This window comes from Staurois parvus, unplaced genomic scaffold, assembly GCF_062004578.1.
Source record: "Staurois parvus isolate SC_StPar_1 unplaced genomic scaffold, SC_StPar_1.0 ptg000358l, whole genome shotgun sequence".
NCBI lineage: Eukaryota > Metazoa > Chordata > Amphibia > Anura > Ranidae > Staurois > Staurois parvus.
In genome coordinates, this window is record NW_028318154.1 from 3,444,327 (window position 1) to 3,465,809 (window position 21,483).

A 21,483-nucleotide genomic window follows, 5' to 3' on the forward strand; every position below is an offset into this window, starting at 1 on the left:
TTATGGGCAGGCTGGTTGTACTGAAGTCAATCCATTGATCAACTTCAGTACAACCAGTCTGCATGTGATAGCTGAAGGTGGCTATAGCTGCTAGCAGTGATCATTGTTTTCTGCCGACAGGGAAAGCTCCCTGCCTGGCAGGAGACAATAGCCCTGCGGGAGGAACTGCTCCATCAATACTGACTGTTGCAGGAAAGAAAACTGCATCATCTATGGCTTGCATAAAGCTCCTTTCACACAGAGTGAAATCTGATTTGCTCAGCAGGGGATCGGTCTGTTGATCTCCTGCTGAGCAGAATAGAGTGGGCAGATGACAGGTCCATGTCTGCTTAGTTTATGCAGACATAAGATCCCGCTCTGCTCCATGGGTGACTGGGTGTAAATGGACTGCCTGATGATCTGCCTAGAAGGAGGAGAACAGATTCCCTTCTGGTTTTTTTAGTGGACCTTGATCAGATTGGAGGTAAGCAGATGTAAATAGACATATGTTCGTTTACACTCGCCGGGCAATAGTGGTGAATGGACCGTTCGATCAGGTCCACCTGAAAAACTGATAGGCAAATCTGATCGAAACAGTCGTGTGAAAGGGGCCTTAGAAGTAGTAACAAACCAACTGTTCTTTTGTCTTAGTTATAGAGGTGTAATTTCTACAATTGTGTATGTCAAAAAGCTGCATGTTTATTCTGCATCTGTATACAGATGGAGTACAACACACTGCACCCTCCAAGCTGTAGTGAAATACTTCTTAAAGTGTTAGTTCACCTTTACACAAAAAATGTAAAGATGGACAAACACCAGACACCTTCACCACCCCACTGGTCCCCACTGTACTTATTTCCAGCAACTCTGAGATGTCAGGGCTCCCACAGCCGGTCCAGTGGTCTGGAAATCCCTACTGTTCTCCGCCAGCATTTCCAGGACAGACCAGATGGAATCTGACTGGTCAGCGCTGTTAAATGGACTAGGCTTTTAGTTGAACTTTTATATTTATTATAACATTACACCTCAATGGCAATAGAGGAGAATCAAAGTGATTTTATGTTAGAAATGAGCGGGTCCAATTTTACCAGCTCCAGAGCTTGCTAGCTTTCTTTGACACTTGATCAGGGGGAGATGGACAGATCTCTCACTGCTCAATGTTCTCAATCTTCAGAATCATTATTTAAAAGCAGTTTGCTCTGAGCAATGTTAGAAGGCTATAAGAGAAATGTGGATGTGGATGCTTTATGTTGTAAATTGAACCTCTACTCTCCTCTGCCCCTGACATATAGACTAGAGATGTTATTGGTGGAGTTGTAATGTTCAGAAAATATAGTAGCAAGCAGAGGCTATGCAAAGTTTTTTTGGATGAATTTTGTGTTAAACTTTATTTTAAAAAATGTCTGTTTCCCACTGAGTCTGCCTAACAAAACATTCATTGAATGTACTATACATATACAGTATGACTACATAACTTACTCATTATTGGAAGTGTTAGCCATCCATTTGGTATAGATGCCACTTGCCAAACTCAGACAGTCTTGCAGCCCAAGGGAACAAGCTGTTTTAAATATAAGATCAATTCCTGTACTTTAAAGAAGAAAAAAAATGTTCATACACAAGTCTTGAGTAAAAACATTTAAGCTCACAACATAGTTACATTTTATATTTTATACACAGACTACTTAAATGTCAACAAAGGAACGTGCAAACTTATCACTGGATAGTAGAATTTTCACATGTGAAATTATTTTTTTTTTTTAGCAAAGGGCCGCATGGAGACCACTGCAGTAGATGATAGTTTCTGTCCTCTCGGGCCTTCATTGACAGGTAAGAGGGTAATCTTTTCTGACATATGAATGTATCTTTATAACCTTTAAATGATTCCTATTAATTTCCCACAGCTACAGCCTAATGTTTACCTATAGTCTGGTCAGTAAATTGTTTTTTCTTTTTCGTTCTCTCTGTAAATGGTGAGACTAACATCTAGTTTGGAAACATTTCCACAGTGCAGTGAGAACAATTTGCAAATATTGTGATATGAAATATTCTTTTTCAAATGCTACAAGGATGACAAAACACATCCTTAAATGCAGGAGCTGTCCTAAAGACATTAAAAAAATACTTTATGGAATGAAATGATGAGGACCAGATTGAAAGTGCAAATAGCTTTTCCCTTCAGAGTTCTCATTCCAGAAACACTCTCTCTGCAGCATCTGGACCATCACATATTTTAAAAAGCAAGTTTAGTTTATTTACTGAGTAAGCTGTAGTTTTATTTCAAGCATAATACTTTTATTTACACTGCATTTCACATTCCCAGTTTAACAAAATGACTTTCAATTAGTAAAACTACTCCACATTGAACTTTTACATTTTTCAGAAAAACTTTTTTTTTCTGGAAAAAAAGCAGGGAAAAAAAGTTTTGTTTTTTTTTCCCGATGGTATTAAACTTTCCAGAAATTCTACATATCTGATTGGAGTTAGCTGTAGTTTGTATACCAGGTAAAATTTAGTATTCTAGTAATTTTTTCATAAAGGAAAATTACTCCCCTATCTGACTTTAGCATATTATTCCCTTCGAAATAGAAAATATGTTGCACAATAAGCATTTTTGCATACATTATATCAGGATTGGCTGCATACAGCTGTATATAAAGAGCTAAATAAATGTAAGGTTGATCAACTCTGTTGATATGACCACTTGCTCTCCAGATTTACCCCCCTTCATGACCAGCCATTTTTTGCTATATGGCGCTGCGCTACTTTAACTGACAATTGTGCGATCATGCAACAGTGTACACAAATGAAATTTATATCATATTTTCAAACAAGTAGATCTTTCTTTTGGTGGTATTTGATCATCACTGTTTTTAAAAATGTTTGCGCTATAAATTAAAATAGATCAAAAATTTAAAAACAAACAAACAATATTTTAACTTTTTGCTATAAAACATATCCAATAAAAAAAATTCTTCTTGAATTTAGGCTAAAATGTATTCTGCTACTTGTCTTCGGTAAAAAAATCCCAATAAGTGTATATTAATTGGTTTGCGCGAAAGTTATAGCATCTACAAATGGCAGTATATATACTGGAATTTGTATTTATCTTTTTTTTAAACTAGTAATGGCGGTGATCAGCGACTTATAGCTGGACTGCGATAGTACAGCGGGAATTCTCATACTGACACTGGGTATACCACTCACCGGCCAATTTATTAGGTATACCTTGCTAGTATCGGGTTGGACCCCCTTTTGCCTTCAGAACTGCCTTAATTCTTCATGGCAAAGATTCAACAAGGTGTTGAAAACATTCCTCAGAGATTTTGGTCCATATATTGACATGATAGAATCCCGCAGTTGCTGCAGATTTGTCAGCTGCACATCCATGATGTGAATCTCGTTCCAGCACATCCCAAAGGTGCTCTATTGGATTGAGATCTGGTGACTGTGGTGGCCATTGGAGTACAGTGAACTTATTGTCATGTTCAAGAAACCAGTTTGAGATGATTTGAGCTTTGTGACATGGTGCATTGTCCTGCTGGAAGTAGCCATCAGAAGATGGGTACACTAGTCATAAAGGGATGGACATAGTCAGCAACAATACTCAGGTAAGCCGTGGTATTTAAACGATGCTCAATTGGTATTAAGGGGCCCAAAGTATGCCAAGGAAATATCCCTTCCACCATTACACCACCATTACCAACCTGAAACATTGATACAAGTCAGGATGGATCCATGCTATAATGTTATTAATGCTAAATTCTGACCGTACCATCTGAATGTCGCAGCTGAAATTGAGAATCATCAGACCAGGTAATGTTTTTCCAATCTTCTACTGTCCAATTTTGGTGAGCCTGTGCAAACTGTAGCCTCCGTTTCATGTTCTTAGGTGACAGGAGTGGCACCCAGTGTGGTCTTCTGCTGCAGTAGCCCATCTGCTTCAAGGTTTGATGTGCTGTACATTCAGAGATGGTATTCTGCATACCTTGTTTGTAATGAATTGTTATTTGAGTTACTGTTGGCTGTCTATTATCTCAAACCAGTCTGCCCATTCTCTTCTGACCTATGACAGCAACAAGGCGTTTTTGTCCACACAACTGCCGCTCACTGGATATTTCTCTTTTTCGAGCCATTCTCTGTAAACCCTAGAGAGGATTGTGCGTGAAAATCCCAGTAGATCAGCAGTTTTTGAAATACTTAGACCAAGCCGTCTAGCGCCAACAACCATGCCATGAAATTCAGCAAGTCGTCTTCACCACATCTAGATGCATAAATACATTGAGTTGCTGCCATGTGATTGGCTGATTAGCAGTTTGTGTTACCAAGCAATTGAACAGGTGTACCTAATAAAGAGGCATATGGCCAGCAGAAAATGGCTAAACTGTAACAATCCAGCCAATTTTACTAATGTAATTGTGACACAGCACTACTGATCTATGATTCATGGGATTGTGTCTACAACTTTGCAATTTGTTCATTTTGTGAGCTGTTAGAGCCCTTTAATAAAAACTCTACCATAGTGGTTCCATGTGCTTCTTCTAAGTAAGTGTGGGAATGATTACTATAAACATGAATAACTGCATGGCACTTACTGAACAAAAAAGTCGTCAGCAGTTTCATCAAAATCTCTTTGAAGAACACTTGCATAATGTTGGAATATTGGTTTAATTCTCTTCAAAATATATTTCTGAAACAAACAATTACACAGAGTAAGTTCTAATATGGACATATTTAAACAACTTGTGCTCCTCGTGCCTTGTCTGTGTAATACAGAATCAGACACAGACTTGTAACTGGTATTTACAGTATATAATGCAATAATGGAAATATGGTACATGGTGTATGGTAACTGGAACATATAAAATGTAGAACTGACTGGAAGGGCAAATCTACAAATCTGTAGCTGTACTACAATAAGGGAAATATGGCTCAGTAAGCTTGCTAGCAAGAGAATCATTTCCTTGTTGACTACTGCAGTAATAATCAATGCGTTGTACATGAAGCAATTGTCAACAAGAAGATAATAGTAAGGGCTAAGGTAGATGGGCTTTCTGTTTTCGATAATGGTGTAGCGTGGATGCCTATTCTGATGCTATGCTTCACTTGCTATGCATTTCTTTGGATGCAGCGGGTCACATGGAAGGCATAGCAGGTCTACTACATTTTGCACTTGCATGCACGTGTATGAGTAGAAACAATGTTAGACCTTAAATTTGCCTTTGTAGTCACAGTCTTACATGACAGACGACTAAAGGTTCATACACACAGGGAATTTATAAGCATAGTTACAGTGCCTTCAAAAAGTATTCATATCCCTTGAAATTTTCTGCATTTTGTCATATTACAACCAAAAACGTAAATGTATTTTATTGGGATTTTATGTGATAGACAAACACAAAGTGGCACATAATTGTGAAGTGGAAGGAAAATGATAAATGGTTTCCCAAATTTTTTACAAATAAATATGTGAAAGGTGTGGCGTGCATTTGTATTCAGCCCCCCTGAGTCAATATTTTGTACAACCACCTTTCACTGCAATTACAGCTGCAAGTCTTTTTATGGTTTTTTTATCACATAAAATCAAAATAAATTACATGTACGTTTTGGTTGTAACATGACAAAACGTGGAAAATTTCAAGGTGTATGAATACTTTTTCAAGGCACGGTACATAGCTAGCTTAATTTGCAGGTGCTTTTTGGCACCAGGGGAGAATTACCCGAGCATGCGTTTCCTTATAACACATGTTTACGAGAAGTGACAGACAGGTGCAGGAAATGCTACCCATGGCAGTCAGCTTGGTGGAAACAGATCTAGTTGAAAACAATGAAACGTATGTGCAAACATTTTACATAGAAGATGCAGCAAAGTGCTTCTAGTGATGTCTGTTAGGTACTCAGGATATGACAATGAACAAAACTGGAGAGCCTGCTTCCTCCCAAATCAGAATCCCACGTCCTGCCCGAGTTCACATATATACACACCACTTAGTGTGATATTAAAGAAGGTATAACACAATGGAGCCATATACCCAGGCAAATCAGCAACCAACTGAGCCATTCAGTTTAAACATTAGAACAGAATTAACAGAACATACGTAAAACATGTAGATGACAACGGAACCTTATTTTATAACCTAGTCCTAGATGATACCATCATGTTGCTAGGTAGGGTAGACAGTATGCTGTAAGAGCTTGATGCCAGGATACTGATGAAATGTTAAAATTTTAAATGATTATTATGTTGACAAATGTGAGTTTAATTAATCTATCAGAAAAAGACCTTTATATCCAAGCTACAGTGTGATCTGAACTAACTACCACACTACAACAGAACTGCCAGGCAAGAACATCATATGAGTGAGAATCATGACAACTGCAAGAAGATGAAGACTGGGAGAAGTCCCTTTTTATTAAATATAAGTAATAGAATGTGTGGTGTCAGTATCAATGTTACTGTATTTTCTATGAATGGTTTATACAGTAATATTTGCTCGCTTATACACTTAACTTCTGTAACACCATCTGCATTTACAGCTGCATCAACCCTAAAAAGTCATGGTGACCAGCCATCTGGTTTGCTAATCTTGTGTTTACATCAGTTTACATCAATGGCTACAAGAGAAATGACTACCCTAACAGCAATAGAAAGCTGGCAGTGTTGTGACATGAAACACCTATTATGAAACTCGGGTCACCAACATCACTCACTTTCGCAATTACAGTATTAGCTAAAATACACAAAGAAATTAATTTAGATTAACCCAGGGGTCTCCAAACTTTCTAAGCAAAGGGCCAGTTTACTGTCCTTCGGACTTTAGGGGGGCCAGACGGGAAAATGTCCTGGCATTATTGGGAGTAAATAATGCTCCATCTTTGGTGTTAGAGGAATTGTGCCCCATTGATGGTGTCATTGGGATGAACTGTGCCCCATCATTGGTGTCATTGGTGGGACTTGTGTCCCATCATTGGTATCATTGGGACGAATTTGTTGGTGTCAGTGGATTAAATAGTGCCCCAAGGGCCAGATAAAGGCAAGCAAAGGGCTGCATCTAGCCCCCGGGGCACAGTCTGGAAACCACTGGGTTAACCTAAAGGCCAGTTTTAACAAAGTGATACATCAGTAAGAGTTGGAGCTTGGCAAATGAGTTTGTTCCTGGCTTTCCATATGTTTTGGATGCTCCAACATGGAGATCTCCCTGCACTAGTTCCTGACTCCTGTTGCTGTCCACATGGGAGTTTTGAGTGTTCCAGGGTCTCCTATTGCATTCTATATAAACAGAAAATTCAACGAGAAGGATTGGTATCTCACTTAAAATGACCACACTAGTTTTCAGATCCAAGAACCAAAGTGCCAGTTTCTCACCAAATAAGCCCCCATAAGGCTTAAGAAACTGTCAGCTAGTTTTACTTTCCAACATCTGGTGCTAACAAAGTGGCGCATAGTGAGCTGAAGCAGATGGCATGGAGCTAACAAAGGGGTACACAGTAATGAAGGTGACGTGGAGCAGACAGAAGGGTGTACAGTAAACTGGATTCAACAAAAGTCTATATTATGGTGTGTTGTAGCGTACACTATGGGGTAAATCTGTGAGAGGGGGAATGAGGTTTTATTCTTTAAAAAAAAAACCTGTGTTGTGAAACATGGAAACCTGTAATCTACAGGGTGCAGAAACATTATGGCAGGCATTTATTTTTCCCAAACTATTCAACTTGCGAAAGAGAATTGGAATTTTTTAATGATACTGCCACAGGACATAAATGTACTAGCAAACAAAATATATTTACTTTTATAAGTGGAAAAGAATGATATGTCACCAGTGTCTTTTTGTAGTAATGCATGTGTTTCAGAACAATGTACCATACAATTACTTCCATTTCCTTTTCCAGGTATCTTGTTAAACTGAGCGCAGTTTCATATTCCAGATATCCAGAGCTATAAAAATGAGAAAAAAAATGGTGCATTATACACGATGTTTCCTCTTCTTACACATTTACAAATTGTAAGGCAAACCAACATTTTGCTGTACGAGAAAATTTGCTGTGCTCCATTTTCCATATAAGACAATAAGCGCCACTGCTGTTTATCCTCCAAATGAGCCATTCAGTAAGGATAAGCTGACTCCCCTTGGTTCTCAATGCTCAAGTTCGAGTGACAAGTAAAATATTCTGAAATATCTTTCCATATTTCCCATGATAGTGGCCATTTTTAAATAGAGCAGGCAGATTTTGCTGGCAAGGGTGTTATCTTTGGGAAAACAACAGCTATTGGAAAATGTTGAAAGAACAATCTCCCGGGGGGTGTTTTCTGCAGTCTGCTAGCACTAGCATAGGCAAAAATGGCCAGCATAGCAAGAAAAGTAGATTTCAATATTTTACTGAGATCTTAAAGTGTTATTAAAGTCAACAAACATGTTATACTCACATGCTTTGTAGAGTGGTAATGCAGAGAGCGGCCTCAATCCTCCCCTTTTCAGGTCCCTTGACAGCAATCTTGGCTCCTTCTCTTTTTTTGTGTGTCCCCATAGCAAGCCGTTTGCTATGGAGGCACACAGTGTCTGCACGCTCTAAAACTGTGTGTCTATGGAGCCACTCCATAGACTTACACAGTAGGACTTAGCCTCACCTCCACTTCCTCCTCTTTGCATTTGATTGACAGCAGCCAATGGTTCCTGCTGTTGCTGTGTGAAGAAGTGAGAGGAGAAGAGATGCAGCAGTGCACAGCACTGGACCTATTCTCCCCACCCCTCCCACACAGAAAAGGTGGGACAGAGAAATATAAAATGTTTTTTAGCTTATTGCAAAAAATGCATTACAGTAAAAAATGACTTTAGCTTTAGTATCACTTTAATAGCAAAACATAGTTCATGAAACAACAACCATCGATGTTTAAGAGACTCATAGGTCCTCCTTTTTTAGAACATTTCCCGATAATAAGGCACAAGCATACAGAATAGTGCATTTCAGGTCCATGGAATATGCAGACATGCACAGTAGCACTTCCCTGTCTAGAACACTGCTCTCCATCCTGATTCAATGATACCAATGACTGGCACAATTAGGGGTACGTATTTTGCTTCCTTGCTCATGAAGCATGTTAAGGACTGGCACCGCTCCATTAATTTTCAGCTATTTATCCCTCTTTGAGTATTTGGGTGATTTGAAGCTGGTATCAGGGGCGGACTGACCATTCGGGCATTGCCCGAGGGCACGGGGTCAGTAGGGGGCCCGTGAGAGGATCAGTGTCCAGTGACAGTGTGGAGAGCGAAGGAGGAGGAAGTCTCAGATCCCGACCCAAAAGTAGCTCACCTGTCACTTCACATTGTGGCAGAGTGAGTCGGGTGATGGGTCCAGACACTGTGCTGGTGATGGAGCCGGTGGGCAGTGGGAAGGTGAGAGGCATATCATCCATAGTGCGGGATGTTCACTGCACACACCCTGCACACACCCTTCCCCCATGGATGATATGTATCAGGAACAAAGTCGGAGGTGATCGGTGCAGTGGAGGGACAGTGACAGCACCGATCTCCCTGCATGGATTTCAATGAAGCAGCTGAAAGCCACGGGAGTAAGAGACTTCCAGCTGCCTCGTTGAAATTCATGCAGGCAGATCGGTGTTGTCACTGTCCCTCCACTGCACCGATCATTCCCGACTGTGCATCGGATTTCCCTCCTGGGCCCCCCCTCTGTGCTCCTCAGCCTTCCCTCGCAGGTCGCTGATGCTTCATCTTCCAGTGTCCAGCCCCTCCCCCCATCCTCCATAGCAGAGCAGAGGAGAGAGGATCTGCTCTGCCTCCCCTGTCCAGATCAGCCGGCAGCTCTGTAATTCTCTCTCTCTCCCACTCCCCTCTCTCTCTCCCCCCTCTCTCTCCCTCTCACTCCCTCTCGCTCTCCATCTTTCTCTCCCTCCCTCTCTCTCCCTTTCTCTATCTCCCCTTCCTTTCATTCTTCCATCCCAGCCTTTCATTCTTCCCTCCCTCCCTCCCTCCCTCCCTCCCTCCCCCCCTTTCATTTCCTTCCTTCCTCCCTTTATTCCTTCCTTCCTTCTCCAATCCTTCACTCCCTTTTCTTCCTTCCTTCCTTCCCTCCCTTCTTTCCTTCCTTCCTTCCTTCATCCATCCCCCCCCCCTTTTCTTCCTTCCTCCCTTCATTCCTTCCTTCCTTCTTCCAATCCTTCCCTCCCTTTTCTTCCTTCCTTTCTTCCCTCCCTTCCTTAATTCATCCATTCCCTCCCTTTTCTTCCTTCCTCCCTTCCTTCCCCCCTTTCTTCATTCCTTCCTCCATCCATTCCCTCCCTCCCTCCCTCCCTCCCTCCCTTTTCTTCCTTCCTCTATCCCCTTCCTTCATTCTTTCCTTCCTTCCTTCATCTATTTCATCCCTCCTTTTTCTTCCTTCCTTCCTCCCTCCCCTACTTCCCTCCCCTTTCTTCATTCCGTCCGCCATCCATTTTCTTCCTTCATTTCTGCCTCCATTTAATTCCTTACCTTCATTCCTTCCTCTATCCCTTCCCTTCATTTTTTAAATCCCTCCCTCCTGGTCCTTCAATCATTCCTTCCTTCCCCCCTCCCTCCCTTTCCTTCAATCCTTCCTTCCTTTCTCCCTTCCCCCCTCCCTTCATTCCTTCCTTCCTCCATCCCCTCCCTTCATTCTTTCCTCCCTCCCCTCCTTCCTTCCCTCCCCTTCCTTTATTCCTTCCTCCATCCATTTCCTTCTTTCCTCCATCCATTCCCTCCCTCCCTTTTCTTCCTTCCTCCTTCCCCTCCCTTTATTCTTTCCTTCCTTCCCTCCCTCCCTCTTTCCCTTCCTTCCTATCGCTCTCCCTCCCCTTCTTTCCTTTTTTCCTTCATGTATTTCATCCCTCCTTTTTCTTCCTTCCTCTCTCCCCTCCTTCCTTCCCTCCCCTTACCTTCATTCCTTCCTCTATCCCCTCCCTTCATTTTTTCCTTCCCTTCCTCCTCGTCTTTCAATCATTCCTTCTTTCCCCCTTCCCTCCCCTTCCTTCAATCCTTCCTTCCTTCCTTTCTCCCTTCATTCCTTCCTCCATCTCCTCCCTTCATTCTTTCCTCCTTCCCCTTCTTTCATTTCCTTCCTTCCTCCCTTTCCTTCATTCCTTCCTCCATTCATTCCCTTCCTTCCTCCCTCCCTCCCTCCATCTATTCCCTCTCTTTTCTTCCTTCCTTCCCTCCCCTTCCTTCCTTCCCTCCTTTATTTTCATTACTTCGTCCATCCATTTTCTTTCCTTCCTTCATTCCTTCCTCCATCCATTCCCTCCCTCCCTTTTCTTCCTTCCCTTCCTTCTTCCCACCCCTCCTTCCTTCCCTCTCCTTCCTTCCTTCCTCCATCCATTCCTTCCTTCCTTCCCTCCCCTTTTCTCCTTCCTCCATCTATTCCCTCCCTTTTCTTCCTTCCTTCCTCACCTCCCCTTTCTTCCTCCATCCATTCCCTCCCTCCCTTCCTAACTTCCTCTATTCCCTCCTTTTCCTTCATTCCTTCCTCCAACCATTTTTTACTTCCTTCCTCCCTCCATTTCCCTCCCTTTTCTGCTTCCCCTTTCTTCCTCCATCCCCACCCTTCATTCTTTCCTCCCACCCCTCCTTCCTTCCCTCCCCTTCCTTCCTTCATCCATTCCCTCCCTCCCCTTTCTTTCTTCCTTCCTTCCCTCCATCCATCCCCTTCCTTCTGATATAAGGGGGTACAGGTTTTCTTTAATTCATCACAATCTAATGACAGCCCAACATATACTAGTGCTCCCTGTTCACTCCCTACTGACACTGTCCACTGCCCCCACAAAATCATTGTGAAAAAAATAATACAGAAATAAATTGTAAAAAATAATTTAAAAATTAGATAATAAAAATTAAAAAATTCTGACACCCACACCATTGCTCTACTGACACCACCCACTGGCCACCCAAAAGCATTTTGAAAAAAATGATACAAATAATAAAACTTTAATTTGTAAACAAAAATCATAAAATTGTAAAAAAAAATAAAAAATAATACTAATAAAAATGAACTACTACTGACACCACCTACTGACACCATCCTACACATACTATCCACCGCCATACACTCCGCACTCCTCTACCTGTACATACTACCCACTGTCATACACTCCACACTGTACATTCCCTATTTAACATTGCCTCATTCTGCACTATATAAGTCATCTCAGACACTATTTAACCACACCCCTTTTAAGCCATGCCCAATTTTTAGCGCAATTTAAAACACACCCCTCCTCTCTCATCCCTTCCTCTCTCACTCCTCCTCTTCCTCCTCTCTCTCTCTCTCTCACACCCTTCCTCTTTTTCACCCTCTCACTCCCCTCTCTCTTTCACTTCCCCCACATGGCAGCCATCTTTAAACCTGGAAGTGCCCAGTGGCTTCTACGGAAAGAAGTCAGGAACATTCATGCAGTCTTTGCTGCAGTAAATATTTAAATGCCCCTTCTATGCAGCTGAGCTGCAATATGTAGGTAGGGCGTTTGTGTGGGTGTGCTTGAGTGTAGGCGGGGGCACAGGGGGCTCCATTATCTCTTACTGCCCAGGGGCCCCATGAGTTGTCAGTCCGCCCCTGGCTGGTATCATAAATTTTGGGCATACATTATAATGGGATAATGTTGATAAAGTGGGTAATGGTATTAACCTCAGATACACAGATTGGTTGTGTTTTTATTATTGGTGGGTGTATAATTTGTTTGATAATACCACATTATGCAGGGAAACAATTTTGCCACAGAATATATTTGACACAGAGTATTTGACACCTACATGGCAGATGAGGTTAAATATTGAGAAATGTAAAGTTGTGCGCTTGGGTACCAAAAATACACATGCAAAATACACATTTGGAGAGGCCTTCCCTGAAAGAATCAGTGACGGAAAAGGAAGTGTGTGTTTTTTGGGTGTGCTTGTAGATCACAGACATAGCATGCAAAGCCAGCAAAATACACTTATGCAATAAAAAGGGCATACATTCAAGAGATAAATCAATTCTACTACTTTACAAAACACTGGTTCGAATTCATCTTGAATATGCAGTTTAGTTCTAGTTATCAATCCACAGGAAATCCGTTGTTGAATTAGAAAGAGTACAGTGAAGAGCAGGAGGGATAGAGGACATCAGCTATGAGGATTGATTACACACATTACAGTTATTCACTCTGGACAAGAGGCACTGAAGAGGGTATATGAATACAATGTAAAAATATATATAAAAAAAAATATCATTACAGTAACTGTAATGAGCTATTTACTTTAAGGACTCTGAAGAGGACACACAGCCATGATTTGAGGTTACAAGAAAGGAAGTTTAACCATAGACTGAGAAAAAGGGTTCTTTACTGCTAGAGCAGTAAAATGTATAATTCCCTCCTTCCTAGATGTCTTCCTCAGGAAGCAGAAAATACAGGACTAAGGGAATTGTTAGAGAATAAAAATCACACCCTCAAGAGGACATGCAGGGATGATCTGAGGTTAGAAGAAAGAAGGTTTAACCTTACATTGAGGAAAGAGTTCTTTATTGTTAAAGCAGTAAAATGTGTAATTCCCTTCTTCCTAGATGTCTTCCTCAGGATGCAGAAAAGATATTGTTAGAGAATAAAAATCTCACATACACACACACATGCACAAAGGTTAAGGTGGACAGACCTGTTTTTTTTTAACATTGTAACAATATATACTGTATGTGTTTGGTTTGTGTACACATTTTCTGCCACCTTAAAACAGGGGATATGTATGTGTTTAAAGTACCAGAGTTTGTTACTGTATGAACTATGTTTCTGTCTATGGAGTTTGCCGAGCACCCTGTAATAGGAATTAGCCATAGTAATACTTGCAAACATGAGATTCCAAGGCTGACCTAGCAGATGCCCATGATAGCTGAATGTATAACAAACAAGGCCACCTATAACCTACAACTTGTTGTCATGATCACCATTATCTATCTTCTTTGTGAGCAGCTTTAGATTTCAAGGCAGGAGCCTTTGGTTAGGGTCACACTAAGAGAGCATAATTCAATATATAATTTAAAAAAGTAGCAGCAGTAAATTAATGTTGATACTTTTTCTGCAATTATAATTGCCTGAACTTCATATGTATTTGTTCCTTTATCAGCAAAACTAGAATAAACCCAAAGGTTTCTTCTTGAAAGGTACACCCCTGTGCCATATTTCTCCCCCCCCCCCAAAAAAAAAACCAAAACATACATTTGTGAGAACCAGTAAAGCCTCTTACCACAAAATAAATACTCATATAATTCCTATATATTTATATAGACATGACCTTATTACCAGCTTTCCAAAATAAATCCACTTTCTACTCACTTTGCCAGTGTAAACACATCATCGATGACCTGAATTCTATTTACCACTGACAGCACCTGCATAGTGAATAAGAATGATGTCAGAAGCCATGTCATTGAATGAACACATACTTTTTAAATATTAAACATTTTTCATTAGATTCTGTTATCTCTAGTTATAATGCGCAGAGTTAGACTCACAGTGATAGAGAAGCATAGCAAGCTCAACCAAATATATAAAAACTGGAACAAATATAGAGCTGACAGCAATTAACCAGAATTTTTCTTTTTTTATGTAGGATGTAATCTGATCAGATGGACAAACAGCTCTTCTTTTACCAGTTCTTAGATGTGGTGGGTGCGTTGGTTTTCTTGTTTTTGTTATTTTTCACCTGGAAATTCTAATATTAACACCTCTCTGTCCTAGGTTGACAACACTCACTTGCTGTACTGTATAAAGACGCCTTGTGGTCACTATAGGACAGGAGATGTGTTAAGACTACAGAACACCCCCTATTATCATCATTGACAAAATATAGGGGAGAAATGTTTTGCAGTTCACAGAGGTGACCTGGGAACAATGCTAACTGATAACAGATTTTTACATAGTCACATAAGGGCAAATTCACTGCTACGAAGTTTGCATAAAATGAGGATGTTTGTAAAAGTATTACATATTCATCTTTACTTATACCAATTTCATGTTAATAGCTGGAGTAGAGAAAATACACAGCGCTCTCTCTGCAGTTGAGGAAGGAAAGCAGAGAGGAAAGGAATAGGGGGCAAAAAGCAGGAGGGAAAAAACTAAATGGGTGTGTGTGTGAAGCTATCAGGTCGGGGTGAAAGCAAGGGAGCATTAGATTCATGGGGACCAGACTTTAAGACATTTCTTGTGGATATCCATAAATATACTTATATGTTTCTCATTAACAAATGGGTCCATGTATTGTTTAACTTTCATAAAGTATACAAAATGCTTACTGCATATGCTTTAACGATACATTGTTTGGCCACTGACAACACATACATGGTAGATTAAATTGAGATTTTGTGAAAGCGGGAGGTTTGAGGTTGAGAAGCACAGGCCAAGGGTCTTTAGGGAAAGGACATTTGAATTGGGTAAGTATGAAGTTTAAATAACTCCAAAACCTGGCTAACACTGGACAGGTCCACTAGATATGCAGCAATGGTATATTTAACATACCAAAAGATAGCAAATAAGAGAGGTTCTTTGTCAGGGATTTCATAGTTTAAGTTTTCTTTGATCCGTGTTTACAAATCACTTTTTAACTTAATTTAGGATATTTTGGAATACAGGTACTAAACTGTAGTAAATTCATTGTAAGCGTTACCTGTGGTTGTTCCTCAAGCGTTTTTGCAAGATTATCCCAGTTTTTTTCATCATAATTTATTCTGTAGTACCCAGTTACATTAATATTTAGTAGAATCCATTCATTATCCATTGTAGTCATTTCTGGGAAAGTTTCTGAAAATGGGAAAGCAAGACTACATTTTGAATGTTAACCAGTAATTATTATCATATGATATCTTTAGAAAGCTAGATACAAAGTCCCAGCAACAGAATTCTGTTTTACACATGTGTGCCTCTCGCCTAAACTGTTTGGGAAGATACGTTAGGGGGAGTTTTACTAAAACTGGTGCATTCAGCACTTGTATAATAATAATTGTAAATGTATTCTAGCAAAATTGTTTTCTCTTAAATAAGCTTTTACTACTGAAAGTAGTCCTCGTTTCGAACTTCTGTTGATCCAGTGGCTTAGCATGGGTTGCCAGAGCCCGGAGCAAGGCAAGTACTGTACCCCCTAACTTGTGGACTGTTGGCATTCCCTGAGTCCCTTCCACCATAATACATATATATCTTCCTTCCACCGATTTCCCTCTTCAAGCACAAGTTCCCCCTCCCAGTACAAATGCTCTCACCTCTTCTAGTACAAATCCCCCCCCACCTCTTTCTAACACAAATACCCCCCCCCCTCCAATCCCACCTTCTAACAAAAATCCCCCTCCCTTCAACCATCTCCCCCCCTACTAGAAAGATCCTCCCCTTCCAAATCTCTCCCCAGAATAAATCCTCCCCTCCCAGCATAAGTCCATTACCAGCACAAATCTTTTTTAACTGCCTCCACCAGGTCATGTGCCCCTCCAGTGCAATTTTCCATCCCTGAAACAGACCTCCGATCAGGGGGACATCCGTACTCCTGGCTCTTCCTCCTCTTGTGCATGATACATGTCAGAGCCAAGCAGCGGCCTAGCTGACATGTACTGATATTACAGGCAGTTGGCAGGGAGAAATGCTGGCAGCTGAAGAGAGGGAGATCTTGGCACTAGGGACTTGGGGCACACAACAGGAGATGCAAAGCAGGGGTGCCATGCACTAGCTTGCCCCTGCCAGGTGAATTTGTGTAGCCAAGTGACTATAAATGTGTTTCTTATAAATGTGTGGAATATTTTTGTTGGCCTTTTATATAATTACATGAAAAATTATATTGTGCATTAGCTAAAATATATAAATGACATGACAAAGGTAATAAGTACTTACTTGTCTTTGTGTCTAGCCATACTGTTGGTTGCTGTATTCCATTTTTCATCCAAGAGATGGGAATAATCCATGTATGACTGTAGAAAAATATGCTGTAGTCCATTTATGTGTGTAAAGACATGCATGCTTTTTATAATATATATCCAAGATCAATGCAGTCATATATTGCCTTTCTCAAGCAGAAAAAACGGTCAAAGGATTGGCTTGGGGCCAGAACTGTGCATATTTTAGGTTTATTCATTGCTTTTATAGTGTGAGTATAAGTTGAAATGAAAAGATATGTTTTAAACTGATCTGCCAAATCCTGATCTAACAGCACCCTGTAACAGGAAACCTACAGGAAAATGTAAGCTTTATTAACCACTCACAGACTACAGCATTGATTGAAAGACTTTAAACATGAAATATGCCTTAGAACCAAACGTAGATTTATTCTCTATAAAAAATTAAATACATAGTGCTAGTCTTGGGTGGAAATTGGTGAGAAGAATCCAACACTTTGTGTGAATTTGAACTTTCAGCCTAATTTATGAATGTTTTTACACAAGATTTGCACAACTTTCACCTAAGATTCACACTTTTTCACATAAGATTTAAAAATCGTGTGATCTTGGTTAAAAGTCATATAGTGTAATGATTGCTCTTTACTATAACAATTAATGAATGACAATCAGAACTAATAAAAACAATCAGGTACATAAAATAGCAATTTGCATGCTCAAATAACTTGATCATCTAAAGGGGAAGAGGGGATCAACCTTTCCCAGCAGTGTAGCCTAAACTGCACTAAATGCATAGGATATAAGCAGTTTTATACATTTAGTCTTTTGAGAATGTCACATTTGATGAAACATATCAGGGTAGAGCCATGCACGTGACTCCAGCGCATACCATGCTGAGTTTGGATTGAGGTTTTTTTGCAACGCTGTCTTGATTTTTTCACATGTGAGTTAAATTTTAGTTTTTAATAAAAGAGTGGCGGCTGATTTTCACTATATGGAGCATGGCTCTCCTTTTATTTTTTTTTTGCGTGTAAAATCAGAAGTGTCCTGTAAAACAGCCATTGGAGTTCCTTTTGTGCTCTGTGTGAAAGTGATTGAACATCTGTGAGTATTCCTGAGTCTGATCTACTATCAACTTGCCTGCCTTATAGGGATCCAGGGAAAATAACCCATACGTTTTATGACCTTTCTATTTATATAGGGGGTCATGAGACTCTGGTAAGCCTCTGCAAATCTACCCATGGTAATAGCTTGTTTCACTGGTTTGGGATGCACTATTTGCTCTTGTTCCTTAGGTGGAATATTGGAATTGGTAAGTGGACTTTAAATTCCAAGTGGACGTTTTGTCTTTTTTCTTTGAGTTGATACAGTACTTCTTAACTTTAAATATGCACAATAAGCTTTGTTATAGCACAGCACAGTTTGTTATAGAGTTATATATTTAATGTTTTTTTTTTTAATAATCATTTCATTTTTCTTGAAATTAAATTTTAAACCAATGTCTCTTCTTTATCTAAGAGCATCGCAGTGAACAATAAGCTGGTTACAACAAACAATACAGACTACTGTATGTACAACAGCAACATACTTGTTATCGCTTGTGGTGTTATCAGCATAAGCTGTCTTGAACTGATCTTGGGTCAGTGTCCCGGTAGATGTGTTAATTGTCACTAGTGGTAAGCCCTTTTGCCATGTCCATGAATCCATGATCTTTTTCAGTGATGTTGGCAACTGAACTTCATCTTGGTCATCTATAAACTTAGAAAATGGCATATGCTGCTGACCTTGATTTAACAGTATACATTCATGCTTCAATAAAATTAGTTAATATTAGTTAAAGGACAAGTTCACGTTTAACCTAAAACCCATTGGCTCAATATTCCAAGTCCTAATCTAACCTGATCTAGGTAAATATTAAACATATATATTGAAAATTAAATATTTCTAGCCACCTGCCGACCACTCACAGTAAATATACTGCAAGTGGGTGGCAGGTACAGGCACAATTACGTACCTGTACATTGGGACTTTCTTTCAGGTTTGGACACAGCATGAGTTTGCCAGCAGATTTCAGCCAATCATTTTGGCTGAAAGCTAATTGGCTCTATCCAATCACACACAGAGTTCTGTGTTTACAAACACACAGAACTCTGTGTGCATAGGAACAGAGTCTGGCTGTTTCTTCTCCCTGAAAAGCAGGGAGAAAAAACAGCCAGATAGTAAAGAAAAAGCAGCACATATAACACACATTACACATTGTTAGGCACATTGTTAACCCCTTGATTGCCGCTAGATGTTAACTCCTTTCCAGCCAGTGTCATTAGTACAGTGTCAGTGTACAGTATTATCGCTGGTCACTGTATTTTTGTCTCTAGTGATGGCAGTGTCAGTTAGTGACCCTCCCAGATCGTGTCTGTTAGCGCCTTATTTCCCACCACCCTATCACAGTCCTACCATAAGTTGCTGATCATCACTATTATAGTTTAGCGTCTATAGCTGTGTAAATTCCAGCAGCATAGTTTGTAGATATTATAACTTTTGCACAAACCAATTAATATAAACTTATTGGGATTTGTATTTTACAAAAGACATGTAGCAGAATACATCTTGACCTCAATTTATGAAGAAATTTGATTTTTTTTTTTTTAATTAATTGAACTTTTTTTTCTAACAGAAATGAAAAAATATTCTTTTTTATTTTGTTTTGTTTTTTTGTTTATATAATAAAAAATAAAAAAAACAGTGGTGATCAAATACCACCAAACAAAAGCTCTATTTGTGTGAAACAAATTATATCAATTTGATTTGGGTACAGGGTTGCATGACCACGCAATTGCCAGCTGAACTAGCACAGTGCTGAATAGAAAAAATACCCTGGTCTTGGGGGGGGTAAAACCTTCCAGAGCTCAAGTGGCTATAGGACACACTCATTTTCTAATTGATAAGCTATGTTTACAGGACATCACAAACATACATGCACTGTTAAACCATTGCCATCAATTCCATGTTAGAACATAAAGGCAATAATTCTGGAGTGTGATTAGAGAACTAAGGAAGTAATCAAGTCAATACATTTACAAAGGAAATTGCAGTAATAGTATGCTGTATAAAGCACAATTTAGACAAGCTTTCTCAATCTCCATTACTCTGAGCACCCAAAAGACATAACCAACTAGAAGAGCAATCCAATCAGAATTATACAAAAACAGTAACATTCCAGTTTTAAAAGTGTATTTTTTTATGTCCTAGTGTTCTAATGAGAACATTTTCCATTAGATTGTCCAGACACACAACAGATGTTGCACTCATCTAATCCAATGAGCATGAGCAAGAGAAATCATCTTAAACTGCTGCAAAGGAAACTAAACTGAAGCTACTTTTGATTTATAATAATTACTCAATATTGACGCGCACAGTTCTGCACTGTTATCATTTGTAGGAGAGTTGTGAGGATTCTGTGTTTAGGTTAGAGATTAGGCATTTACTTTAAGTCACCGGTCACACTGTTGTGCAATTTCAGTGCGATTTCTGAAGTCTAAATTATTACTTGTGAAGATTTTCAACAATTTCTTGCAATTTGCAGGGCAATTTCTATTATATTCTATGTAAGTGAAATCGCACAAAAACTGCAGAAAAAGTAATGCAAGAACTACTATAGAAATCGCGCTGCAGCAATTCGCACATGTTAAGACACTGACATTCACATTTATTGGATGCGATTTCAGGTGCAATTTCAATTCGCAAATAGCACCTGAAATCGCACCAGTGTGACCGTGCACTAAGATTAAGGTTTAATAGAATATAAACCCCATATATGGGTTTCCCTGACCCACTCCTGTGCCATAGTCCACTACAAGCTTTCTTAACCTCCCTGGAGGTAGTCCCGAGTGTAGCTCGGGGTAAATTTTCAGCACCACAAGCGGTAACCCCGTGCTACACTCGGGAATACCCTGCAGCGTTGCTCCGGGATCTTTTCTTCACTTACCTTGTCCTTCGCTCCCGCGATGTCCCTCCTGCAGTGTCCCCGGCAATGTCCTCCAGCCGATGCCGGCATCTGTCTTCTGGGTTCCGTTCCCTGCGATGTCAGGACGTACGGGGACGAAATGGCAGGAAATTTAAAAATGTGAAAAAGTGACATTCACTAAATACACTAAAATCACATAGTAAAACATTACTGTATCAAACCATTTCACATACATTTTATCCCTAGTGCTTTGTCCTGTGCCCTGCCTGCATTTTTAACATTCTTTCTGCCTTGAAACTGAGAAATGTCCATGGCGTCCAAAAAGCGTCCCTTTAGGTCAAAAGCGATTTTAGACCAGCTAGAGAACAGTGATAGTAAATTAGAACTACTTGCAGAATTGAGTGATAATGATTCGTGGGGAAATTCGTCATCAGACACTGAAAACGATTTCGCGACTTCTCTCAGTGATGTGCGAACTTGGCGCTATATTTAAAATTTCCGTGTTTTTGGTTTGATTATATTATTGAATTAAATTTATTAATATTATATTATTATTTTTATGATTAGTTATTAAATTATCATTTATGATTTCGTGTTTCAAATTTTAACATACTCGGGATGTTTACTAGACTCTTGTTCAGCCAGATTTCAGTGAGTTATTCCTAAAAATTACA

The 21,483-nt window shown here is 39.8% G+C and overlaps 1 protein-coding gene across 1 annotated transcript in view; it reads right to left on the minus strand.

Moving 5' to 3' along the window:
- Positions 1–21,483, minus strand: part of LVRN (laeverin) — a 202,497-nt gene that overhangs the window by 22,450 nt on the left and 158,564 nt on the right. Inside the window, exons 10-16 of the mRNA XM_089684834.1 lie at positions 18,434–18,603; positions 16,844–16,920; positions 15,636–15,769; positions 14,306–14,361; positions 7,768–7,915; positions 4,575–4,669; positions 1,459–1,569 (exon numbers count right to left, since the gene is read on the minus strand). Of these exons, the coding sequence (XP_089540960.1) occupies positions 1,459–1,569; positions 4,575–4,669; positions 7,768–7,915; positions 14,306–14,361; positions 15,636–15,769; positions 16,844–16,920; positions 18,434–18,603 (791 nt within the window). The remainder of the gene's footprint in view (positions 1–1,458; positions 1,570–4,574; positions 4,670–7,767; positions 7,916–14,305; positions 14,362–15,635; positions 15,770–16,843; positions 16,921–18,433; positions 18,604–21,483) is intronic.